The sequence below is a fragment of the Tachyglossus aculeatus genome, chromosome X3 (genome assembly GCF_015852505.1).
Source record: "Tachyglossus aculeatus isolate mTacAcu1 chromosome X3, mTacAcu1.pri, whole genome shotgun sequence".
NCBI classification, from domain to species: Eukaryota; Metazoa; Chordata; class Mammalia; order Monotremata; family Tachyglossidae; genus Tachyglossus; species Tachyglossus aculeatus.
This window is the reverse complement of record NC_052099.1, coordinates 21,547,308-21,575,197: the sequence shown is the minus strand read 5'-3', so window position 1 is coordinate 21,575,197 and position 27,890 is coordinate 21,547,308. Positions and strand designations below refer to the sequence as shown.

Genomic DNA, 27,890 nt, shown 5'->3' with positions numbered 1-27,890 from the left:
AGGAGCCAGAGTTGGGAGACTCGAGATCAAGGCATGACTCCGTAGTTGACAGTCCATACCAGTATCCACTGACTACCTAGAACTAAGTATGAATGTTTTCCTATGGCCAGAAGCCAAAGCCTCCCTATGCAATACCCTTTAATCGGGGAGGGGCGGGAGGAGGAAGGTTAAAAAAAAGAAGTTATCTGCTTACCATGTAACACTGGAGACTGCATGCATGAAAGACAACTGGACGTTCTGAGGAGGAGTCCAGTTAAGGGTTGCATTTCGTTCAGGGCAAAGGAATGAAGACCGACCAAGAACCTGAGGGCCCCAAGCCTGGGGAAGATCCTTCCTAGCTTAACCTGCCCACTATGATCATATTTTCCCTCCACACACTTGCCCACAATGAAGCTGATCTGCCAGTTTTCTACCCAATGTGTTGGCTTAACAACATCTTTCTGTAGTTTACACCCAACCACATGACAGTGCATTATTTTCACAGATGGAGTGTAAGGCTCCCCAGGTTAACAGTCCCGGGTCTGTCTCTGGGACTCTTCTAAGAAATGAGAGTTCCACCATCACCCCTTCTTCCTGTAAAGTGGCTGGGGTAATGACAGATCATACACTTTTGCCCTGAGTTCACAGATTTCCCAATCCAGTTCCTTAAGAATTTCCGGGCTAATCCAGTGGCAGTGATTTGTTTTCACCTATTTTATCAGTTTCTCAAACATTCTGTGGGGTCATCTCACTGTTTTCCGGGCACCCGTGTTGGGTCAGGGATCAGCCCTGACTCAGCTTCTCCCTTTTCTCTTCCTGAGTCCTCTTTTTACACCACAGTCATTAGATAGCCCCTAAAATTCCTTAGCTGGCTTCCTCTTTTGGGTGTATTTAATGAAATATTTTCTTATCATCTCTGGCACCCTCTGTATACTGTTCTTCCCCTTTTTAGCCCACCTCAGTTCCTATTTGCACTTGACATGCAACTCATTATGAACTTTGCTGAGCTTTACATTTTTTTACAGGATGACCTCTCATTCTGGCAGGTAAATCAGTCCAACAATCGATCATATTTATTGAGTGCTTACTCTGTGAAAAGCACTGTATTAAGTGTGTGGGGGAATACAATATGACAGAGTTGACAGAATTGTTCCCTGACCACAAGGATCTTAGAGTCTAGAGAGTAGGTAACGTGCATGGCATCGCTATGATGCTGTTTTTCTCTCTGGTAAGCCCCTAACTCCCCAGTGAATAGCAAATTACTTTTCACTTGGATCTCAAATGTTTAAGGATAAGATTACTATAAATGACCTGTCCTGCTAATTCCTGTGTGGATTACAGTCATGGACAGAAGATGATGCTTCACTCCATTTCATTAAGACAATATATTTTTGTTAAATACCCACCCATGCATTCAATAACTATTCCTGAATAAGTCTCACACTATAAAATTTCCACACAAAAAGAGTAAACATCTGTATCAAATGAGATCCACTATTTGAAAGAAGTCATGTAAAAACAAAGGCTGACCAGCTAATGAGAATTCTTCCATGCCCTTAACTCTGCCATTATTTTCACACTGCAGAACTGGTTACTTTTGCTGCAAAATGCACCCTGCTAGTCAAACAGCTAGCCACGTGGCTTCCATCAGAGGATGGTATAATACTGTGACATCTATCTTTTGTAGCGGAACTGTTTTTGTAATCTCAAGAAGGCAGACAGCAGAAGCCTGTGGATATCTGCTTCACTGAAGGCTCTAGAAGAGCAACGAAACTTCACCTCCTTTATTTCTTCCCTTAATCACGAAGAAGCACTATATTAAGATTGTAGACTGTTAGCTTTTTGTGGGCAGGAAACATGTCTACCAACTCTGTCATAGTGTACTCTCCCAAGCACTTAGTACAGTGCTCTAAGCACAGTAAGCACTCAGTAAATGCAATTGATTGATTTTAATTTGCCTTTTAGGCACATCCTTTAGGGAAAAAAATGATCTGAAGGAATCAGAGTTATGGTAATTGCATGATATTATTACATGATATTATTTCATAAGCGATGATTTCAGAAACCATTTTTTCCATTACTAGAAAGAGAGCCCTGTCCCTCAGACAACAAAAAAAATTAAACCACTCACAATAACTTCCTTGAAAGAATCTTTGTCATTGATTGTCTTATCCGCTACACATCCGGACTGATTCAAGTAGTGGTAGTTTTCTGGCATAGATAAATAAAATGCTTCTGCAATACAAAAGAGATAAGCCAGCTCTTATCACTCAGCTACCAAGGACAAAACAAAATCTAAATATCTTCATGAAGGTGAAAGAACTGTTGGATCCATTCTTCATTAGTAAATACAAGGTTTCATGATTTAAGATAAATGCACTTTGATTAAACATAGACTATCATACCAGGAAAATTTCCATTAGACTAATTTTAGCCTCATCTATTGCCCTGAAAACTATTACTAGCATTTGGAAAACTAAAATTTACATATACTTTTAAAAACAACAATAATACATTCAGGATATACTCATTTCAAGGCATGAAAACCCTATTTTAGAGTAAGGATCAAGCTGTTTACTTCAAAAAGTTAAAGGGGCACTTAATTTTTTTGCTAGTGACCTTTTCCCCGCAATTATTTGGCATCACAAAGACTTTCCAACAGTTCTCCCACTCTTAAATAACTCATCTCACTTGACGGCCAATCCCACTATCTTCATTCTTTCTTGATTACTAATTTTTCCAAATAAAAGCTAGGAGCCCATAGCTAATGTCTGAGTATAAACTCTTTTTCAGTCACTCACCTTTCTCTTCATCTTCTATTCCTGCCAGCAGTGCATAGAATATGTGATAATTCCTCTCCCCGGGATTCTGTCTTACTACTCTATTCTGCAAAAAATAAAACAGACCCCCTTAGATATTTTTTTCTAATTAACAGAGACCGGCAATTTGGAGACACTTTTATTAAATAACAAAAAATAATTTAAACAAGGTACTTACTTTTTCTAATAAATCTTCATAGAAAAAAATAGTAAATCAAGGAACAAAACAAGTATTTACAGCCGTATAGTTGACTGTAATTTACGATTTTTATGTTTTTTTTCAACGATACCTCCCTCCTCCCTCTGAAATCTGGATTTAATAAAAATGGGCTGCTTCAAATAAATCCAATTACAAAGGTGATTTTCACTGAAAAACGTAAGGACAATAGATGAAAAATAGATGAAATGGATTTAGCTTTACATCTCTATATTATTGATGGTATGTTTTTAAAATTATGTAAATGGCCATCAGACCTTTTCAAAGAACCATTCAATCCTCATTATATAAACAATACATATTTATGTATTTTTGTATATATATTTAAATGTTATATAAGCAAGCAAAACATTTCATTTCTTTTACTTTCATAAGAAAAACAGTGATTTAAAGTGAAACCAGAGTAGAAAAATACTCCTCTTTTCTCTGGGCCACCTTGGCAATACACTTGTTGTTACTATCAATGAGCAAACTTAAATAAGGAGGGAATTAAAAGAAGCAAAGGATACAATCTACAATTCTTCCTCCCTGAATGTTTCCCTTTTGGCAGATGTTCAGTTGAACAAACTTCCCAAAGCGACTGGAGTTGTTGTTGTAAACAGTTTTTGCATTGCCGAAAGCTTCCATGATTGGACTGTGAATAAAGTATCGAGGGCAAAAAGGTTTAATTAGGGATTTATATATAAACAATAAGATAACCAATTAGGAAAAAGCATGAGCAAACTAATGTGATCTTTTCTTCTATTTCCTTAAATTGACAGCTCATCATCTTTAACTTCAACAATATTTAATGAGCTACTACTCGATGCTCTGGAAAGAATTTTAACACAGTACTGATCTCAGGGAGTTTAAAATGTAATGGTAGAAAAATTGATGGTTTAGAGGTGGGATGACTGTTTAGGGCATCTGTTCTAATTAGAGAAGAATGACTAGGGTGCAGTGGGAGAAGACAGAAGGAAAGAAAAAGCCTCTTGGTGGAAGACCATTAAGTCCACAGGATTTAACTCCCCAGTTTGAGTCTGGAGGACAGTTAGATTGTGCAGTGTTGAAACTGACTGCAAAGTTGTGAAGAGGTGAGTATCTAGGAGAGAAGCTGAAGCAACCTCCTTTTCTTAATTCTTCATTTCTTCTATTTAGGCATTGGCTAACCAATAGGGAGTGCCCAGAAGACTACCAGTAGCAATATGGTGTTGGCTCATTTGGCAAGGGGATAAGAAAGCAACATAATTTGCAGGATTGGCAATGGATCAAACAGATACATTAGATTATAAGTTAGTTGTAGATGGTGATCCTATCAACCAGGTCTACACAGGCTGGATGCCGGCACATAGTAAGCACTCAAATACCACTGATGGACTGACTGATAGATCCTCTAGACTTTCAAGTTCCCCTAAGAAACAATGTGAAAGATTAAAAGCTCCAAGTGGGTGAATAATTCTAAAATGTGTTTCTAGCACAAGATGAATGCCTTCTATTGCAAGTGGGAGAGGGTCCAACTGAGGGGATGATACCTTTAAATAATTTGTTTTACAACTCTAGAACATTAATTTTGGACGAAACAATAATCAAGGGGATGACTTGTTTAAACCTGCATATGAAGTAGGATAGAAAGGCTAATAAGTCACTGAATTTTGCTTTTGTTGTGAATTAAGGGCAACATTTTCCATTACACTGTGAAATGAAGATGGACTAATAAAAACTGAAAATATGCCAATTCACCTAACAAAATCCAATCATTCGATGCACTTTATATCTAACTGTTAAAAATTCAAAATTCTCTTTTGTTCGATGGGTCAAATGGCATCCAGCCACAGGGATACCTGCTCTCAAGAATGGCTTGCTCCACACAGGATATCTTCTCCTTCAATGACAATTCCAGTGAGTGTTGGCTGATGACTGATAAAAACTTGAGGATCAGCTTAGTGCTTTCTGTTTTTCCTGCTCCACTTTCACCACTAAAAGATAACAGATATCAGCACTGTCACCCAGGCCTCCCTTATCGTAAAAACAATCCTTTGATGGCCAGCTACCAGTCTTAAAATCTGACTTCCAGAGCAGTTCCATTAACACTACATGTTATTTTAATAATATACTAAGGCAGGATCATAAACATTAGCTTGTGGATCAATCGTTCTACCACCGTGAAACAAGTTTGGGTATATCACATCTTCACTGGGAGGGATGTGTTAGGAGAGTGGCTGCCCAAATTGCTGCTACAAGATGACCTTGAAGTGTGTGTGTGTGTGTGTGTGTGTGTGTGTGTGTGTGTGTGTGTGTGGGTGGGTGGGTGGGTGTGTGTGGGTGGGTGGGGAGGGGGTGTTAGGAAGGTAGAATAGACAAAAACAATATTGTGAAAGCATAATAAAGCAAATCTCAGGTGATGTCACATAGATATGGGCAATTGAGGTAATGGCAAAGAAAGGCCATCCTGGTGCATGGATTTTAAAACAAAAAGCCAAAGCAAAAATGGCATTATGCACTCTGAGTAGCAACTGCTACAGCAAAGGGGACACACACACACACACACACACATATACACACACTCCCATGAAGGGTTTTATTGGTGACATTTTGGTTTAGCTACACAGATAAAATCTTACTGCCTGCAATGTCATCTTTGAGCAATAGTCTTAACACATTCACTCACACACATGCAAAATTGGTGCCACAGGAGAAACCACTAGATTAACCATTATTGCTAAAATGTCAAACAATAATGAAAATAACTACATTTTCCATTTCTTTGGCTGAAAATTTCAAAGGAATAAGAGTACTGGAAACTGCAAACCAGCATGATATGTTTTGCCAGCTAACGTACAAATTTAACTGAATTACTGAGCTGCAAACAATGAACAAAATTAATATTGATTTTACCATATTTTGAAGGTCATGAAAATATAGGAACATGAGTTGTTCAGGGACAAATGTGTAGTTAACTAAAATAAATGTAACCTAGCTATGTTAACAACACCTATATCCTATTCAATTCTGTAGTGTTTAAGAATGGCAAAAATGAACACACTAAAATGCCAGATGAAATAAAAACAATGCCATGTTAATATGCTCATTTAGTGCACAGCTTCTTAAATGTCATAAAGTAGTCTGATTTAACAGGAGATACATAAAAAAATGTACATTTGCAATGTTAAATCAGGTAACACAGTCTTTGTAAAAAAAATAAAATAAAATGAATGTGATAACCAATCTTCCCTGGAGATGATGCGCTGAATTTCAATTGACATATTTCTTCTGCTAGACATCAGAACATGAATCTCATCAAGAGCCCTTGACAGATTATGAGTTCTCTAGAGGATGACTTCTGAATAAGTTTCAGTCATCACATCTTTTTTGTGGTGCAAACAGAAACGGAGGTACAATCACACCCCTCTTCATCCCTGAGAAACGTGATGTTTCCCTAGATTTTTTTTTGGAGTCTTAAATTCCAGCATTACTACTATAGGAGTGCATCATTAGCAGCATGACCTAAAGGAAAGAGCATGGGTTTGGGAGTCAGAGGACTTGGGTTCTAATCCTGTCTCTGACAGTTGCCTGCTGTATGATCTTGGGCAAGTTGCTTAACTTCTCTGTCAAGTGGGAATTAAATACCTGTCATCCCTCCTACTTACACCGTGAAACCCCGCGTGGGACATGGACTGTGTCTAATCTGATTAATTTATATCTACCCCAGTGTTTAGGATGGGGTTTGACACACAGAAAGGGCTTCTCAAATACCATTAAAAAAATGAGCAGAAAAGGCTGTGTGATGTGATAGACTAATGGATTCTTCCAAGCCACTGACATGGGTCAGCTCACTGTTTCTAAGCATAGGACATACAGCTTGAATTTTCCATAGAATGCAACAGGCAAGTTTCAGGCCTGTCACTTTCAGTGCATTTCTGAAGCACACATGGACCTCCTGTGAAACTGTAAGGTTGCTGAAATACACTGAGGCTAGATTATACTTAGAAATGGCTTGTCCTGCATCAATTCCACTCTCTCAGGAGTTGTAGTAATAGTTTTTATTAAGACCTTACTGTGTGTGGAGCACTGTGTTAAGCACTGGAAGGGATTACACAGGTGAGAACAATATGGACTTGTGGAAAGAGCATCAGCCTGGAAGTCAGAGGACCTGGATTCTAATCCTGACTCCGCCACTTATATGCTGTGTGACCCTGGACAACTCACTTAACTTCTCTGTGCCTCATTTACCTCATCTGTATAATGGGGATTGAGACTGTGAGCCCTCTAAGGGACTGGGGCTGTGTCCAACCTGATTATCTTGCATCTGCCCCAGCACTTAGTACAGTGCCTGGCACACAGTAAGTGTTTAAAGAATACCATACCAAAAAATGGGTGGGAATTAGATATGGTCCCTGTTACTTCAGGAAAATTGGACTACTCAGGGAGGTCAGCATTAGCTGAGCATAAATCCTGATGGAAAATCTTAAGGGTAACCTTGAGGACAAGAAAGAAAATGTATGCTAAGCCAAAAACAATCCCAGGAAGCCAAAGCTCTGGTTCGGAGCATGCTGGAATATGAAGTAGAACTGTATTATCCTCAATTCCCTGGGTAAAATTAGCCAGAGAGCAGCCAACAAAGTTTTATTCTATTTATCCTTAATCGGCTTTCACCATCTGTTCCCCACAGAACAGTTTAATAAGGCCAAAGTAGTTTGTGCTTTGAACTAGTGCAGTGATAGTAGGGAAGGTGGGGCTCCTCATTTTGAGGCTTCTCACAGATAATACTTCTTATCCATACAACTTCATCTTTGGGCTTTATTGGTACCACCCTGATATGAGCCAAACCCAATCTCACTTCCCCAGAAACTCAGCTTTACAAAATTCCTCAAAAACACAGTTGAGTTCTGAAGTTAGACTACTAGCTACTAGAGTCTAAAGTCCAATCCAGAGCAGGGTGCATTATTTTTAACACCAAACAAAAAACTTCAGCCTGACAGCTGCTCTCCAAATAAATATTCTGGGGCTGGATAGCAATTTCCCAACAGAATGATCGTCTTATAGTTTGTTCACTATTTCAATCCTGACATTTCTAAAATCTCCCCAGCAGTAGAACTAAAATACAATCAGAGATCCAAGTTTGCATGAATAATTAAGATGGTGGTAACCGAAGAGGCCTGTTTTCTCTGAGTCTTGCTTGAGGAGACCTGAACGTATACGCTTTCCTTCTATTCCCGCTCCACTCCCTTGTAGCAAGTGCTGTCTCCTTGGTGGAATCAAGATCCCATTCTGTCCCCTTGTATTCCGGCCAAGGAATTTCTTAAATAGCGGGATCACCTTACTCCAACCCTATGCCTATAGGACTCCTCTTTCACTGTGAAATCCGCATCGATTACACAGATTGGAAACCACTTTTGTTTTTACTGCTGCTTAAAAAGCCATTTGGATCATTTATTTCAGCTTATTCGGAATTGCATGCTCTTAACAATTTAACCACTTCTGCCAAGAATTTTCTACATGACGCTTACTAGTATCGTTGTTTATTTAGCTTCAGTGGTAACTTAGGCTTCTCTCCTCACAGGTTATACAAACTAATGGCGATCTTCTTCTAAACAAGGAGGTGGGGGATATTTTCATAAACTTTCCAATCTTTTCTCTTGCTTGGATTGCACTGTATAAATAGTGAAACAACTTACCCTATCTGCGATCTTAATGGAACTAAAACAATCCTAAATTACTTCTTAAGGAAAATACCCTTAAATTTGTCTAATGCATGCTTACACATACATTGATTTTTTTTTTTAAAGCAATGAACATTAGTAAAAGGAAGCAGTGGCTAAAAATGCATCTCCCACCAATCAATCAGGGAATGATGATCCCTTTTAGCACAACCGATTTACTTGTTTGTAGTGAAGACATCCAATAATATTCAAGGTTCAGAGATCACACTGAAGAGATCTTATTGGTCAACTATGGACTTTAAAAAGAATTTGGAATATGAACTATTGCTACAAAAGGATTACTTTTAGAGATAAAAATCAATCTCATCCACAAGGGGGCACTTCACACAATAAAATCCAAACAGAATAACATTGTAGTCTTTAGCAAAAGTAGTTTTGATAAAGCAAACAGCATCCCTCCACCCTACCAAACACACACAGACACACACCAATTTATGATTGAAAACATATAATGTAAAATTTATATTGAAAATACGCCTAAGTTTTTGAGGTATAAATGACTGTTTTCAGCAGGGCCTTTAACGCCAAAGAGTAATGGGCTCACTCTCAATTATTTCTTTAGCCTTGACCTTAGCAAACAATATATTCTTTCCACATATGAGCACACTGAATTTGTCCTCATTTGTCTTTTTTGGCACAAGTCTTTCTTCTAATAAAAACTGACAAATCACTTAGAATCTGTGATTATCACAGATTTGTAATGACTTCAGTAATTATGATTAAACACTTTTATCATTTAGATGGACTCTTAGGCATTTGCTCACTGTCGGTGCTGCTAAATGCTAGTGAGATCATCTAAAACTCACTCATTGGCTTTTATTGTTAACAAAAAGCTCCTTTGCATTAAGGGTACCGCTCACTAAACACAGGACTCACTTAAGGACCATATAGCAAATATTACAAAAAATGGCAACCCTCCTTTCCAAAGCTTCCAGACCTTGGTATTTCACGCAAGTATTATACCAAACATTCAAAACCACAAAGAGAACGCCTACACCTACACTTGATGAAAAAGGAGAACTAGAAAGGGTTGATTAAAAAGTCAAGATAGTCTTATATTAATAAATTCTGAAGTTCTTATTAAAACTCGTCCTGCAGTCGATGATGATGGACAAAACAGCCAAAAACCAGAACTGTCTACTACTAGTACTGTGCAGCGTGGCGAGTTCATCAATATTGCATATTATTCTTTGCTGTAGCACTTATACAATCAATAATCCTTAGTCCTTATTCTGTCTACCAGTGTGGCTTATATCCAGGGAAGAGGAGCCTGGCTTTCAAAACAAATCTTTGAGCTGAAGCCTGCCAAATGAGCAGAGACTAAGTTACCTGAGTATCTGTCAAAATAATTTTGAATAGAATCTAAAACTAATTTTTCACTTCAAAACAAGGGAGGGAAGAAAATATCTATATTGACTTAATTTCTGCATATGTCAATAAGGAACTCTCCTTGGGTCAGAGTTGACTATCCTCAGGCTCTGGCAAGGATGTTCATGATCTACTCCACTGCTCTGCACACAGTAAATGCCCAAATATCACCGATTGATTAGTGTCTTGATTAGAACTAGGATCCTACTTCCTGATCAGCCACAATTTTGCAATGTGATTCTTAAAAAAAAAAGAATGGCACTTGGTGTCTCTATTTCACCACCTTATAAAAGGGATGCTCCTTGACATGACACTATTTGGTGACAGTAAAATCTATTCCTGGAAAGTGCTTTGCAATTCCTGAATAGAGGGTACTACAGAATCTCTTTCGACTTCCTTATGGCCGAGATCAATAATTGCTGCCAAAATCAGTGGGAGGTGAGTGTGTGGCAGAGGGTGAAAACTGGCTCTAGTTATGCTCAGTATTTCAATCTTGGAATACTGCAAAAGATTAGCATGAAAGAACAAAGAGCATTACTGAACCCTCATAAGATTAGAGAGCAAATAATGTTCAACCATCAAAGAATAGGGTAAATTAATGATACTGGGATGAACTGCCAAGGAGTTGTAGATTTTCCCTTTCAAATATACCCATCAAAGGTCTTTCATCCAGGAGAGACAAAAATATCGGGCTGACTGAGCAGGAGAACCCCACTGGAGAAAATCAAGTTTCTGAAAAGGAAGTAGGAGAGTTAATTCATAAGACAACAGCAGGTTCAGTTCAAATATTCTTTTCCATTAAAGTCTCACTGGATGTGTGTAAACCCAAGGGTTTTTTGTGTTTCAAGAGCTGAGTGGGTTTGTGTGGCATTGTTGCATCACCACCTACCTGCTGATGAATGGGCCTGGGGGTCCTTTCCTCACTTCCTAGCCACCGTCTTTCCCACATCTTTGGATCACGTCTCACACTGATTATTTTTTCCAAATGGAGTCTTTAAGATAATCTAGCAAATCTTGAACTAGTTAAGCCCTAGTCTTTTACCTGATGAGAACACACTGGTTGTCATGGCGCTTCCACAGGCAGCGGTAGCATTCATTAGCAACAGCAAAGATATGAGGTGAAATCTCCCCCATGTGGTGCCGGCTGTATCTCTCCATGGTAGTTCGGTCATACAGCCCCGGAATGGTCTTGTAGGGGTTCACGGAAGCAACGATGGAGCCAATGTATGTCTGCAAAAATCACAAAGTGGGTGTGGGGGAGTGGAAAAATCAACATCTAACCAGAGTATTTGTAACAGTTACCGGCTACATTAACAATCACAGGCCTTATTTTTGGAATATAATTCTCTTTTGCAGGAAGTGGCTTGCAGACCAGTAAATACCTTTATCTGCAGAATAATTTGTGGCTTTAATGAAAGCCCCTTGACGCACTCTGTTGGCTAGCTAAAATGTTGCATATTCAACATTAGATTTAGGCTAAAAACAAAATTTATTTTCTTTCAAGTGTCTGGGCTCGCAAATTTGTGTTATTAAAAGTTCAGTTTTTAATGGCAAAATGACTTTGGTACTCAATCTCAGATCACATAATCCAAATATTTCAAGAGGGTGCTTTTAAACTGTAAGGACAGCATTAGAGAGATTGTTTCAAATCAGATATATGTATATGTGCATATACACACACATATACACACACACACACATTTGTGTGTATGTTTGTGCATGTGTGTGTGTGTGTGTTAGGGGCGGGGGCAGAAGAGAGGGAGAGAGCAAGCTTGTGAATCTCCATTGTGTGTCCCCCGCCAGAGACAAGGACCATGTCTAACTCCCTCCTGTATATTCACTCTCAGCACTTAGTACAATGCTCTGCAAACAATAAGAGCTTAATAAATATTATTCCTACTACTATTACTCCAAGTCTAATGTAGCTTCGACAAAAGCATCTCTGTTTCCTTATTGTTAATGTTAATGTTAATGTTTCCTTATTGCCCTACAATGCTTGATCAAGAAGTGTGAAAACTTAAAAAAAAAAAAGGAGCAGGATCCTTTAATAGCATTAAGAGCAGAAGCTTGAAACTGCTTGTCTTTCCAGGAAACTGAAATACTTAACATATTAACAGGTCTCACTTTGTTGCTAGGAAGGAAATAAACAGTTGATTCCTTGAGGGAAAGATTAAATCTCCAAACCTATGGGCACCTTCCATTTTACATACAGGACCAACTTTATTAAAAATCAATCGTACTATTGAGCACTTGTGTGCAGATCACTGTACTAAGCATTTCAGAGTGTACAGTACTACAGACGTGGTACACATGTTCCCTGCCCACAAGGAGCTTACAGTGTACAGGGGGATACAGACATTAAAATAAATTACAGATATGAACATAAGCACTGAGGGTTCAGGGTAGGGTGAATAAAGGGCACAAATCCAAGTGTAAAGATGATTTAGAAGAGAGAAGGAGTAGGGGAAATGACAGCTTTGTCGGGGAAGGCCTCTTGGAGGAGGTGTGATTTTAATGTGGCTTTGAAGGAAGAGAGAGACACAATGTGTCAGATATGAAGGATGAGGGAGTTCCACGCTAGAGGCAAAATACGGAAGAGGGATCAGTGGTGAGACAGACAAGATCGACGTACAATGAGCAGCTGGCATTAGAGCAGTGAAGTGAGCATGCTGGGTTGTAGTAAGATAAGCCTTATACCTAAAGAGTTAATGAGCTTTCCATAAGAGAACTGTAATGTCTTGGGCACAGTTGCCCATGCTTTTTGCTTCCTAAACTTCTTGCTTCTGCTTACCACCACTATTAAACTTGGAACATATGGGCACCCTCAATTTCCAATATCTCAAGAATAAAGAGAGATTTACTCTGAGTCCCAGACTCTTATTAGGTGTTTTCCCTCATTTTGGCACAGCTGATTCAGAATGAGTCAACACCCCATTACAGAATGAGAACTCATTGCACTGTGGCAAGTTCTTCAAGCTCAACAGAAACAAAAGAGAACTTTGTGCCCTCATGTCAACTGTGTGTATTCTCTCAGAATTTAGTACAGTGCTCTGCAAACAGCAACTTGCTTCCCTATTGCTGTGGTTCACACAGAATCTAAATTTTGGCCTGTCAGGCTAATCTTCCTGAGGTGCAGCCCACGCCTCTCTAAATTACAAACTGAGAATTGAAAACTTAGACATTTTTCCAAAAGCCTCCCTTTGGCACACTGGTTTGATGATATGTTGGGATGTCCAGCAATCACAACATTGCTTTTGCCAAAAATCACATGCCCTGTAATTGTCCTAAATGGACTTTTGGAAGTTTACATGCCCTGGACAAATCCCCCTTCAAGACATTTCAAGAATCTTCAACTACTGGTTTTGTTCATTTTGTGGTTGACAGGGTCCACATCACCATGCAACTGCACTCAAAATGCTCCAGCTAACGGAAGAATCTTAACTAACATTCTACATTTACTGATCTTGAGCATATGTATTAACATTATGGACATAAGAGCATACAATAATCCTTTTGGTATTTGAAAAAAGTAATTTGAACAAAGTACCCTAATGAACAACCAGATTTTTATACTACTGCCAAAATAAAACGTATATGGCAAGAAGTGCTTTGGGAAGCAGCATCTAGTGGAAAGTCTAGTGGAAGGAACACGGGCCTTAGAGCCAGAGGACCCAGATTCCTATCCCAGCTCTACCACTTGTCTGCTGTATGACCTTGGGCAAGGAACTTAACATCTCTGTGCCTAGGTTTTCTCATTTGTAAAATGGGGATAATATCCTACTCCGTCCTACTTAGACTATGTGAGACAAGGACTGTACCCCGGCACTTACTATAATGCTGGGAACATAGTAAGTGCCTAACAAATACCATAATAACTATTATTATCTAGGGGAAAAATCAAACAGGGAAGCTGGTGGCCCAAAGAGGAATCAAAGGAATAGAAGAATTTGTTAAAGGGGAACCTTCACATTACAGTTTTAGAAATTCTAAATCCATACTGTAAAAGATAAATGAACTATTCCCCAATACACCAAAAATGGCCATTAAATATAGAAATGATTTGTTTAAAAGCTGCATTTTTTTTCTCTTGTCTGGAGAGAAGTGAAAAAGGAACCTGAAACTTTCTTAAAAATTCTCAGTGGGGCCATTCATATTTCCTAACTTAGTCAACATGTAATTGTAAGGACCAAATATAAAATATATCCTTAGGACCTTGGGTGAAGGGGGAAGTCAGTAATATTCATTCTTTAACAGAGGCAGAAGGAACACATCCAACCTGCCATTCTGCTAGAGAGGCAAGACCAAAAATGAAATAAATCAAGAGAAAGAATGGAAACAAAGAGGAAAGTAGACAAATAGTCTCATTAAAACAAACTCACATTCAACCTCCCAAAAAGGTTTATGCCTTGTGGTTTATATCTCATGGTTTATACCTCCTTGAGGTAAAGGCAAAACTATGAAAGAAGAGCCAATCCTTTTGCAAAAAAACAATTATTTGTAAGTAATATAAAGCATTAGCTGCAGAGGCTATTCCAAAGGAAAAGGTCTAGTCTAGTAAGGGAATGTGTCTGCTAATTCTGTTGTATTGTACTCTCCCAAGTGCTCAGTACAGTGCTCTGCACATAGTAAGTGCTCAGTAAATACCATTGATTAACTGGCAGTCACTTGTGATTGTGTATGGTTAGCTTGAAATCCTCTCTCTAATCAATCTACAGTACTTATTGAGTACCTACTGTGTACAGAGCCCTGTATTAATCACTTGAGAATATACTATAAGGCAACAAGATCCCAGTCCTCGAGGAATTTAGCTTCTATAGAATACAAATATATCAACTAGTTGTCCTAAGCTGGGAAGCCATACCGACTTGTAGAAAGAGCAAGGAGCCGGGAGTCAGACAACCTGGGTTCCAATCCTGGCTCTGCCACTTGTCTGCTGGGTGACCTTGGTTAAGTTATTTGTGTCTCAGTTTCCTCATCAGTAAAATGAGAATTCCATACCTGTTCTTCTCCCACTTAGGCTGTGAGCCCCATGTGGGAAATAGACTGTGTCTGACCTGATTATCTTGTGCCCCAGACCTTAGTACAGTGCTTGGCAAATAATAAACACCTAACGAATACCACTATTATCATCTTAACGGAGGGTCTTACAATAAGCAATTTCCCACGCTTTATAAAAAGTACACCTTTCATCCTTGCAACTTCTCCAAGAGGTATCCCATTAAGCAGATTTAAAAAACTCAGGCACAATGGACTCCTTGAATTAATCCATCAATGGTATTTATTAGGAGCTCACTGTGTGCCAAGTACTGTATTAGGCTCTTGAAAGAGTACAAAATAGTTGATAAAAATAATTATTTTGCTCATCCCTAGAATAGCTCATCCCTAGAATCCAGCTACACAAAGTCTACGATGTCAAGCAATTCACTTTGCTAGTGTCACCCAACTTGAGCCCAATTAATCATATATATTGAGTGCTTACTGTACTAAGCACTTGGGAGAGTGCAATATAAGAACTGGTAGATATGTCACCTGCCCACAAGGAGCTTACAGTCTAGAGGGGGAAACGGACATTAAAACAAACTACGGATATCTACGTCAGTGCTTTGAGGCTGAGGGTGGGGTGAATAAAAAGAACAAATCCAGGTGCGAGGGCAAAGCAGAAGAAGCCAAAGGGGATGGAGTCTCCTCTGGGGACATACAGTGAATAAGCGATGAAAAAGAAAGGAAGACATAAAATTAATTAATTCATTCAATCGTATTTATTGAGCGCTTACTGTGTGCAGAGCACTGAACTAAGCGCTTGGGAAATACAAGTCGGCAACATATAGAGGCAATCCCTACCGAACAACGGGCTCACAGTCTCGAAGGGGGAGACAGACGACAAAACAAAACATGTAGATAGATGTCAAAATTGTCAGAACAAGTAGAATTTTAGCTAGATGCACATATTTAACAAAATAAACAGAATAGTAAATATGTACAAGTAAACTAAATAGAATAAAATGGAATAAAAATGGAATCAAATGGAATGAATTCATTAATGGCTGAACTGGAAATGTATTGACTGGAATCTTTTCAAGTTGTAAAATAACTCTATATGTATGAGAGTGGGGTACGTCCACATTGTAGGAAGCTAAAGGCGTAGGAAAAGAATGGTAAGGCAGGTGGGATGTTGAGATCAGCCTAGGCAGGCAGGGAGGCCCAAGGAGGTCCAACATCTGCCTACCCTCACCCAGCACCCCTATGCCTGTCCAAAAGCCTTCCTCTCTAGCAAGCAGTTATAGAAAATTGGAGGAATTTGAACAAAGAATGAGTCGCAAGGGAAAAAAAAATCATGGAAATAGAGTTCCTAATTCCCACTGTCATCTGATGATGTGGAAGCTGCTGCTTTGAGTCCATGTAAATGTTTCGTGAAGTTTAAAAATACACACAGCCCAACATATGGTTACAATCATTTGCAGGCAGGGTAAGTCTTGACTTTGAATATTAAAAAAAAATGTTAAAACCACATTTTGTTCCTCTTCCCCTCGCCTGGGCCATCTGCCAAGGTTGAGGCAACGATGTGACCCCCCCTACCCCCACTTCCCTACCAGGGTTTCCAGCCCCTCCTCCTGAGTACTTGCAGCAATGACAGGCTGACTGCTGTTGGCACTTGCTTGGGAAAGGGAGGGAAAAGAGGAGGAAAATGGGATCCCATTGGGAACATTCAACTTGGAAAACCTCAGAGAGATGAAACCCAAGTCCAAAACAGTAAACCCTACTGATGAGTCCGCGCTGCCTTGACTTTACAAGCATGCCCTCCGACCCCTAGAGAAAGCACTTAGGATTCAACTGTCTTTGGACATCGAGCATCTATTAAGACAAGACGTTGTGCAAACCGCTACCGCTATAAACGGTTTCTTGGGACAGATTCTGGGGCCTGAAGTCTCGGGACCGAAGCTCAGGCATCCTTCCCGACAGGACATTCCATCATCGAAACTAGTAGCTGCTCTTGGCATTTTGCTGGAAGAGAAAACTCTTCAAAGACACACACTCTTTAAAGCCAAAGTTAGCTACTTCATTCACCAGATTGTACTTTAGAATGAGGCCAGACGTATTAACCAAAATGTGTCCAAGTCATGTAGGGATGTTCTGGATGCCCAATAATAAAGTGTTTATAAACACCATTCATACTTCCACATTCTTCTACATGGTCCCCCACTTCTAAAAGTGTTTCCATGTGAAGCTAATCTCCGTCCCTTCATTTGCTTGATTATACCAGCAATTTAACCATCTTGACAGTCCCTCTGGAGCCAAGGCCAACACCATAATTGAAAAGGCCATTTGCATCTCTTAAAGTGCTCCTAGTGATGTGGTTTGTGGTTATTTTCAAATGGGGGAGCCTTCCTTAAAGATGTATTCAACTCTATTTGACCAAAGACTGAAAGTCTATATAAAGCTTGTGGCCCCTTTCTCTTTTCAAGGACAACCAAAACAACGGCTCTAAATGTCAGCCCTTTTGGCTACAATGAGTGTTTTCATTCCATGATCTGGATAGATCACGATGAAAGAATTAGGGAATGTTCTTCCCTCAATTTGAATCTGTTCAGATCATGTCACAAATCCACTAGCTGGTGGTGCACATGCACAAAGAATCTGTCAAGGATTGATGTTGCTATGCTCCCGAGCCTCATTGGATCACATCATATAGTTCTTTGCATTGCCCTACTCGGCATTATTTTATTCAAGGAAAATAACAATGAGTGGCAAGTGGGTAAAATATTCTGATAAAAGGTGGATATTTATTAAGTGCTTTCTAAGAGCTACGGTTAAGTCATGTTGAGTGAGATTCTGGATGAGTATTGGAATCTATTATCTGTTTGACAATACGGAAATAATTGTGGTTACTTGGCAAATAATTATAAAAGTATCAGATGAAAGAAAAGAACATCAAAGGTACACTAAACTGATTTGCATACTATGCATGCACTCACATAAACCAATTTTGTAGATTTACACCTTTATTTGCTTCACGGTACTGGTTACTTTTCATTATGATGGAAAAATAATAACAGTAATGATGACAATATTAATAGAAGTTTTTCGTATTTGTTAAGCACTTACTGTGTGCCAAACACTGCATTAAGCACTGGAATGGACATAAGATAATCAGGTCGGGGACAGTCACGGTGCCACATGGGGATAGAAGACTGTGTGCCCATTGCTGGGTAGAGATCGTCTCTATATGTTGCCGACTTGAACTTTCTAAGTGCTATGCATATAGTAAATGCTCAATAAATACGATTGACTGAAATCAATCCCCAGGTATTTAATCCCCATTTTACAGATGAGGACTCTGAGGTTCAGAGAGGTTAAGTGACTTGCCCAAAGTCAGAGTAGGCAAGTGGCACAGTCAGGACTGGAACCCAGCTCTCTGTGAATCCCAAGTCCGTGTTCGTTCCACTAGGCTATAGAATAGAATAGATTAATTCTATTCCCAGGGTATTAAACAGCTTATCTGTTAGGTACTGTTTCTTCTTCTGACAGCAGGAGATTTAAGTTTTAAGCTGCATATTATTGACCACTTGTGGCTTATTATTCTAATTGCTTCTTCATTTTCTGTAACATCTGGAAATTAATGGTGTTTTTTTTCTGATAAACAGCAACATTTAGGGCCAAAGATTTTCCCATTCAGAAACATACTATCTAGCAGTCAAGTAAATATGTAGCTTTACATTTAACAATCATATTTACAGAAAAGGTCATTGTGAATTTATCAGCATGCACCTTTCCTGATACTCGTGAAAACATACATTAAAATACAGACCCAAAATACTAGATATTGGCAAATACCTGCCATGCCTTATATATATTCAACATATTCCTACATCTTTTAAATAAATAGCTGTCACCCTTTTGGAACATATGGAAAACATTTTCCCTTAAAGGAACTTAGAGACTCAACAAGCCAAAGAACTGTAGCAAGATTACAGAGCTTAGTCTCCATATATGGCTGACTGAAAACATTTGGCAAGCATTTAGGTGAATCTGGCAACACTTACTTTTTCTACAATATTTCACAAAGACAAATAAATATATGATTTTTCTCACTGAGAAAACTGGGCAGTAAAGGGAAGAGTACAGTGTTACCACTTTTCCTTAGTAAAGTCACAAGAAAGTCCATCTGAGTCAATGTGATTTTATATGAACAATTTAGGTTTCTTTTAACTGGGCCTCTAGACTACCTTTGTGTTACTTAGAGCACCAGCAAAGTGGGTCCTTTCAAAAATCTAAATAATAGTCATGAAAGATAGAAACAGCACAGTTCAATTAGTAAATCAGTAACTGAGTGCAGCTGATGTCTGCTGGGTGACCTTGGGAAAGTCATGTAACTTTTTTTGTTCCTTAGTTACTTCATCTGTAGAATGGGGAGTAAAGGTGTGAACATGGATGGTGTCCAACCTGACTTTTCTTATACCTGCCCCAGTACTTAGCACCATGTTTGGCACATAGTAAATGCTTAAAAAATACCACTAAAAAAAATCATGCATGATCCCTATGCCCAAGGAGCTTACAAACTAGTGGGACCAAGCTATTACTAATAGAAGCCTATGACTAAATTGATTTTTATTACTTGGGAATGCAACTTATTACAATGTTGAATGTAAATATTAGATGTTCAAAGCCTTACTGAAGGCATATCTCCTCTAAGAGGATTTCCCTGACTAAACCCTCATTTCTTTTTCTCCCACCCTCTTTTGCACTGCCTTGATTTGCTCCTTTTATTCACCACTCACCCCAACCCCTGCAAGCCCCAAAGGACTTATGTACACATCCACAGTTTATTTATACTGATGTCTGTCTCCTCCTCTAGACCGTAAGCTCACTGTGGTGAGGGAATGTGTCTGTTACATTGCTATCCTCTACTCTCCCAAGTGATCAGTACAATGCCCTGCACACAGTAAGTGCTTAATAAATAGTTAATTCATACGATTGGATGACTTTATACATTTGATTTTAAGTTAAAACAACTTGATATTTCAAACAAAAGAATGTTAAAAAATTATACCTGGAGCCCAATTCTCATAGTGCCTAGAGTTATTCCCTCTGACCATTTGTTTGTTTGAACACTTGCAACAAAGATTTCACACCAGATGGCAAAACACTGGGTACAGAAGATGGGTGTGTATATGGTGGTGAGGGAGAGGATGCCAGATCAGTGAAATGGCTTCTTGAGGAGCAGTGGGCGGGGGGGGCGCAGGGAGAGGGACAGAGGAGAGGTATATGCGATTTGGGGAGCAGGTGTACTTCAGATGAAAGCTTGAATCTATAGGAACAGTTTCAAAAAATGGTTGGAAACCCCTTAATCCCTGAATTACTGCAACGTAGGCACCAGTTTTAAAAGGTCAAAACTTCACCTAGATGTCACTGTACAGGCCGACAGACTCATCGTTTATTCTGAAATTTATGTTGTAATCTATTCCAATCAAAACTGATTGTCCCAATTTCTTAGTATCGTGAACGAGTTAAAATGACAAATTAATCCCCCAAAATAACTTGTATCCACAGTGTTCATGCACAAAATAGAATTAAACCACAAGCCTACCAAAAAAACACAACTGATTCTAGGTAACCTCAGTCTAATGAGACTCAGAGAAACTGAAGACACATATCATATTGCAGCAGTTACCTTATGGGCCAGTTATATTTTTAGGAATATTAGCAACGTACTTTTAAAATGTCCGGAAGGTTTTTCTTGGGGGGAAGAAAAAAAGACCGGTTTCCCTAAGCCTTGGCCTCCAATGTAGTATCTTAAATGCAACTTACATAAATTTGATTTTTCTGATACCGCTGGAATAAATTGTTCATTATGGAACCCTCGTGGAGATCGATCAGCGTAGCCATGTCTTCTACACCCTCTTCATTTGTCGGATGCATAGCTGTTACCTTTTGGTGCGTGATTGTACTCTTTTTATAAGTAAATACCTACAGAGGAAAAAATACACACATTCAATTTCATCATCCTCAAATACATGGAAAATCCAAAGCTAATTACAAAGCAGTGCGAGAAGTTACTTGAAGTTACATACAAGTTGGTTCTCCAATAACAGGGATGTTGTGTTTGACAAATCTTGCAATAAAAGACTAGCTGAAATATTCATTCTGGGTTGGTCGTCTCATGCATATCCTCTTTTTTTCTTGACACTCCACTATGTTCTAACCAGACACACAAGTGTTGTCAAAAGAACGTTCCATATTTGTGTTGTGCTCTTTCTAAAATGGGTAGTGAAAAGGCACTTAGTACAGTGCTCTGCACACAGTAAGTGCTCAATAAATACGATTGAATGAATTAATTTGAACAGGATTGATTGTACAAACTGATCACACATCATACAGGAAGTTCCTAATTATCACACATATGTTCTCTCTCAATAAATATGCATAGTTAGAGAGGTATGTTTAACTAGAAAGAGGTAGGACTTTTTAACCACCCTGAAGAACAGTTATGGTTTTATATAAAGATTTTTAAAAGGACACTTTGATAGTGAAAATTTTAGCATGTGCATGCCTGGATGGTAAGTCCAGTGCATGACTGACAATCCCTTATGCATCATGTGTAAGCAGAAATTTGCTGTATTTTTAGCCAAAGTGCCTGGTATGGGTCTCTTCTCTCCGTTTAAAAAAGGAATCATTTTTCACTGTGCAAACTATCAGAAACATATAAAGGTACCTTCTGGGGCAGAAAAGAATATTTTGTTCCAACTGCTATCAAACTGTTCTCAGAAATATCAGAACAAATGCCTAAATTTTGGTATAAGGAAATTTACCAAAATTGTTGACAAATAAAAAACACATCCGCTAGCAACCTCATCATTCTGCTGCTGTTGGATAAAGAAACCGGTGGTTTGATTTCTCGCTGGGTCATGTACTTTCCACACCACACCAGATGACTGATTTCCAGATGCTGGAATGAAAATACTAAAAATATAGCTATGTTCATAATACTGAGTGCATGCAACTGTCATAAAAATATTTTAAGAAGTTCTTGGAATAAGTTCACCAAATCTGGCCAGTAAAGTTTAATGAGTCCTGGTATCAAAACTACAGACTTTAGACTGAACAAAAGCAGATAATTAGATGATTTAGTTTTCTGAAGGTTTTTGTTGTTTATTTTTTGGTTTTCCATTTCACAGAATTGGCAGCTAGCCGCTGTGGGAACACCTTCCACAATAAAAAGGAGTCCTACTATTGTAGTTATTTTAAAAACATATAACAAACCATTTGGCAAACCATGCAAATGGTAATCCAAGATTTCAGAAGACCAACACTTGGAAAATATGGAGATTTGAATAACACAGAACATGCAGGAGTCTTCTCTAAACCTCTGAAAAACACTGATAAGGCTTTCTCTGATTAAAAATTGTAAAAATCGGCTAACCATTTTTAAACCCCGTTTTCTAAGGTACCATGAACTGCAAGTCACAGAATGATACAGGAAGGTTACACAATGCCACTAGGGAAAAGAAAGCTGCCAACATAATGATTTTCAATAGACACATTCTGCAACCACTTTCTGCTGAACCTTTGGCTCTAGAAATCCTATTGCAAGATGTGATTTTCACCTCTCCAAGGTAAATGGAGCACTTTCTTCAGTTTCATAAAGATAGGGTGAGCTAGCCCCTTTCAAGGGGGCCCTCGAATGGGGATACTCGTCATGGGCTCACCATATATCATGGCTGTTGCCAAACAACTAAAGATTGCATCCATGCATGATGGTGCCGATGACTGTGAAAGAATGGGTGGGAGGGAGGTGCCCCTACATGACAAAGCTTCCACCCTCCATTAAACTCCTTGAGGGCAGAAACCTTGACTAGCCACTGTATTATACAGTACTCTGCAAAAAGTAAGTGCTCAATAAATACCATTGATCAACCACCTCTTCAAAGAAGGATTTACTGAGCATTTACAGTGTGCAGAGCACTGTACTAAGCACTTTGGAAAGTACAATAGAACAGAGTTGGAAGACCCGTTCCCAAGTTCTCCATCCCTCTTTCTGCCCCATCCATAGACGCACTCGGAGAGGGAGGCTGTGTCACGGACTGAAACAGTGAAGAGTCTGGGGAGAAAATGGACCATCCCCCATCACCAGGAACAAAGAATTATTTTTCTGTTGGTTTTGATTTCCTTACTTTAGCCTTTTTAAATTTTTCATGCTTTCCCTTTCCCTCTGTGTCTTTACCAGTTATTTTATACCCTATGGTACTTGCTAATTGCTTACTATGTGTCAAGCACTATTCTAAGTGCTGAGATAGATACAATTTTATCACGTTGGACAGTCCCTGCCTCATATGATTTGGGGGGTATTTTTCCATGCAGATTGAAATGCTTTTTGGATTCCCCCTGGAACTCCTATTGTAAGAATCTGCTTAGACACCAATCAATGGTATTTACTGCATTTTTACTGCAAGCCGAGCACTGTACTAGCATTTGGGAAAGTACAATAAAAAAGTTGGTAGATGTGATCCCTGCCCACAAGGAGTTTAAAATCTACAAGAGGAGAGAGAATTTAGACTAGATTATCAGAAACCCTGGATAAACCAAAGGCTCACATCATTTAATTTCCAATGAAGCATTTAAACTGTCCTTCTCCACGCTTGTTGTGGTCAAGGAACGGGTCTCCTAATTATTGTATTGGGCTCTCTCAAGTGCTCAGTACAGTGCTCTGCACAGTCAGCACTCAATAAATACTATTGGCTGACAGAGTTGTGTAAATTGATTTCAGAACCATAAATCGTTTAAATAATAAAATTACATTTCAGTACCGAAGCAATGGGATGGAAAAATGATTTCTCTTTTACCTAACGAGAAGACTTTTTGAACCAACAGCCTTCAACTAATAGGGAAGCCCTTGATTCTAACAATAATAATAATAATAATAATAATAATAATAATAATAATAATATAATTGTGGTATTTGTTAAGCACTTACTATGTGCCAGCCACTGTAGTAAGTACTGGGTGGACACAAGCAAATCAGGTTGGACACAGTCCCTGTCCCATGTGAGGCTCAGTCTCAATCCCCATTTTAGACGAGGGAACTGAGGCACAGAGAAGTGAAGTGACTTGCCCAGTATCACACAGCAGAAACGTGGCCAAGTGGGATTAGAACTCATTATATCCCCATGGCCCAGCCCTGTACTCTATCCATTATGCCATGCTGCTACTAAGAACTGTGTATGTCCCGACTAATACAAAGAGTGCAACTCAGGCTATAAGGACACCACTTCAGTGATAACAATGCCCTCTTGGAATAGGCCCTCTTTCTCACTTAGGAGGTTTAAGTTATTTCAAGTGATCATGGATGCCACCTCCAACCCTCTGACCCCTTTTCCTTTGGCACAATCCAGAAGCATCCAGCCCACTGGTGCTTAGCTCTATGCTCTGCCATCTCTATCTGAGGATAGTTAAAAGGCAAAGAGTACTCAATGGGTTCTCAGAAGAGCTACGTTTTAATCAGGCTTAATTCTCAACTGTTTCACCCTGACCTAAATTAATCTTTTGATCCCTTAGTTTCCATAGGTCTTGATAATATGTACAAGCCTCCCCAAAATATTTCTACACTAAATGAAATCATGTTTAGAAATAGCTTGATGCCATACTGGAAAATCCTACAAAAATTCACAAGATTGTCATCACCAACTATCAATGCTGTTTTGAGAATCAGTGTGCTAAATACTGTACTTAATCCTTGGGAGAGCAACAGAGAATCAAGACACACAATCCCTGCCTGGAAGGCCCTCTTGATTGTGGTATTTGTGGTATTTGTTAAATGCTTACTATGTGCCAGGCACTGTACTATGCACGGGGTAGATACAAGTTTATCAGGTTGGACACAGTGGGACTCACAGTCTGAATCTCCATTTTACAGATGAAGTAACTGAGGCACAGAAGTGAAATGATTTGCTCAAGGACACAAGGCAGCCAAGCGGTGGAGCCAGAATTAGAACCCATGACCATCCGACTCCAAGGCCCATGCTCTATCCACTATACCATGCTGCTTCTCTAACTGGCTATAGTACAAGAGGTGAGGAACATTAGAGGAGACAGACAGAAATTACAGTGGGAGCTGGAGGAAGTTCAGGTAAATAACCAGTCCGCGTGGGTTTCCGAAGGTGGGCCCCAGGCCTATCTAATACCCACTACTCTAACAGAATCTTAAATGTGTTCTGAAACAATATATGTTGTTATGAAATACTCCCTTTGTGCCCAGAATGTATGCTGCAAAGATGCCTCAACCTTTGCCTCAGCCCAGACTATTTGGTCTTCAGAAAATAATCAATAAAAGCAGTGTCATGGAGAACAAGGTTATGTGTGCATTAAAATATCCTCGAATGCCTGGTCTCTGTTTTTAGATTTACACCACAGAATTTTTTTTAATACATACAACTCATGGTTAGTATATGCTTACAGTAATCATTTCCCTATTTAAAAGTTATGTGATCATAAAATCTTGCCGACAAGCCCACCTGGATAACAGAAAGACCTTTGGCTCCAATTACGAACTGAGGAATGCAATGTTTCAGGGAGGTAAAAAAAAGTCTAAAATATTCAGTGGTCCTTCAAAGATGCAAGGACAAAGATCAAATGGTTTGGTATGTTCTCGGGCTGTTCAGAGCTAATGGAATAGAAATACTTAACATTTGGATCGTAAAGCGTGCCCCAAATTCTGAATGTTTTTATGTATGAACCCAGAACAATAACATTGGAAAAGCTGAATTTAGGCATCCCTAAAGGTTTGTTTGCAACTGCAGCACGGTCATTTGATTCTCGCCACTTTCTTTGCTCCACTCAATTACTCATATACACAATCTGACTTTCCAAGTCCCTGTCCCTACACTTGTTTTATCACATTTGTGATTATAAAATCCACAAATTAGATTCCTTACTAAACAAAACTATTACCTTTCAAAAAAATATTTCTGCCCTCTAAGAGCGTAAATTCTGAGTAATTGGAGACAGTATATTGTATACATTTTCCAAAATAAAAACACGTAACAAATGGGAAAAGATTTGGTGGTAGGTTAAGCAAGCTTTTTCAATTGATTCTTTTCCCACCACTTGCTCCACTCTATTAACTGTCATCTTTACAGATGAATTAACACAATGACAAAGGTTACAGAAACACAAAGAAAGTGGACAGGGCAAGTAAGGGATTGTTGATCACCAAATTCCACAACACCAGGAAAATGCAAAGCCTACTGGAATTTAAAGGTGTTTGGTTCAAAGATACCAAAGGGGTCACTTTAAACATGTGCAATTCATTATTCAGGAATTCGAGGGAGCCAAAAATATCGATACATTCAAGAGGAGTTGGATAAGATTGCGGATGGAAGGTTCATATTGGATTACTTACTAGTAAATTAGTACACCTCTCTTCCAAACATCCCAACATTCCAAACATTCTTCAGTGGGTTTTTCTACCTCCAGATTCCTCCTCAAATTATTTTTCCTGACAGGCCCTCCCAATTTCACTCCCTGGATCTTCTAATCTCCTTTAAACTCTTAAATCCCCAAATCCAACCCCACCTTGCCATTTGACTTTTTCAGGCCACCCCTATAATTACAATCATAATTATGGTATTTGCTCAGTGCTTTATTACATGTCCAGCACTTTTCTGAGTATTAGAATAAATACGAGTTTATCAGGTTGGGCACAGTTCCTATCCCACATGGGCCCAGGGACTAGTTAAGAGGGAGAACAGGTATTTAATCCCCACTTTACAGATGAGGAAACTGAGGCATAGAGGAATTAAGTGACTTGCCCAAGGTCATACAGCAAGCAATTGGCAGAACCAGGATTAGAACCCAGTTCCTCTGACTTCCGGGCCTGTACTCTTTGCACTCAGTCACGCTGGTTTTCAATGTCCTAGCCATACTGCCTCCACTACAAGGTGAACCAGCTTCCGGAATGACAACTAAGACAGACTTATTGTGGTAAGCGCGATGTAAAGAGATAGACAGGTGCAATAGGGTTGGAAAAGCAGCTTGCAAATAACCACTAATCAAAAGAGAAGCCAGCTGGGATCCATAGGGCCAATTCACAATCACAAAGTAAAAAGGCGCACTCAAGGAGGAAGAGGAAGAGAAGGAATTCTTTAGTCTGGTGTTCACATAGAAAGACGGCAGTGAGAGTCCCGGACCCAAACTGGTTTCGACAGCGGACAGGGCAGAGTCTCTGAATCAAGTTGTGATGTCTTCCCAGGAAGTTTTGGTCCACACTTTCAAGTCAGATGAAAACGAATCCCCGAGAGCATATGGTATCCACACAAGTGCTCTAGAGGAAATCAGAAGAGCAGCTGGAGGGTCCTTTGTTGAATAACTCAAATCTCTTCAGCCTTGGATTGTTCCTCTATCTGCTCTGCAAGTCATGGGGATTATATAACTGATAAGCCTCATAACTGGGAAATGTGTGACTTTCAAGTATTTGAAAGTTGCAAGTCAATCGAATTTACTGGGTGCTTACTGTGTGCAGAGCAGTGTACTAAACACTTGGGAAAGTACAATATGCCAGAATTGGTAGACGTATTCCTGCCCACAATGAGGTCACAGTTTAGACGGGGAGACAGACCTTAATCTAAATATATAAATTACAGATATATGCATAAGTGCTATGGGAAGGATGAATAAAGGGAGCAAATCAGAGTGAAACAAAAGGGAGTGAGAGCAGAGGAAGTGTAGCTTAGTCAGAGAAGGCCTGTTGGAGGAGATGGGCCTTCAATGAGGCTTTGAAGGTGGGGAGAGCAATTGGTGGTTAGATATGAAGAAGGA

General features: G+C 39.2%; 1 protein-coding gene across 1 annotated transcript in view; it reads right to left on the bottom strand.

Annotated features, from left to right (window-relative positions):
* The window catches only part of MYO10 (myosin X), a 173,503-nt gene that overhangs the window by 70,909 nt on the left and 74,704 nt on the right, over window positions 1–27,890 (bottom strand). The window contains exons 3-9 of the mRNA XM_038770228.1: window positions 20,889–21,047; window positions 11,125–11,312; window positions 4,836–4,970; window positions 3,525–3,649; window positions 2,977–2,990; window positions 2,781–2,865; window positions 2,111–2,214 (exon numbers count right to left, since the gene is read on the bottom strand). Of these exons, the coding sequence (XP_038626156.1) occupies window positions 2,111–2,214; window positions 2,781–2,865; window positions 2,977–2,990; window positions 3,525–3,649; window positions 4,836–4,970; window positions 11,125–11,312; window positions 20,889–21,047 (810 nt within the window). The remainder of the gene's footprint in view (window positions 1–2,110; window positions 2,215–2,780; window positions 2,866–2,976; window positions 2,991–3,524; window positions 3,650–4,835; window positions 4,971–11,124; window positions 11,313–20,888; window positions 21,048–27,890) is intronic.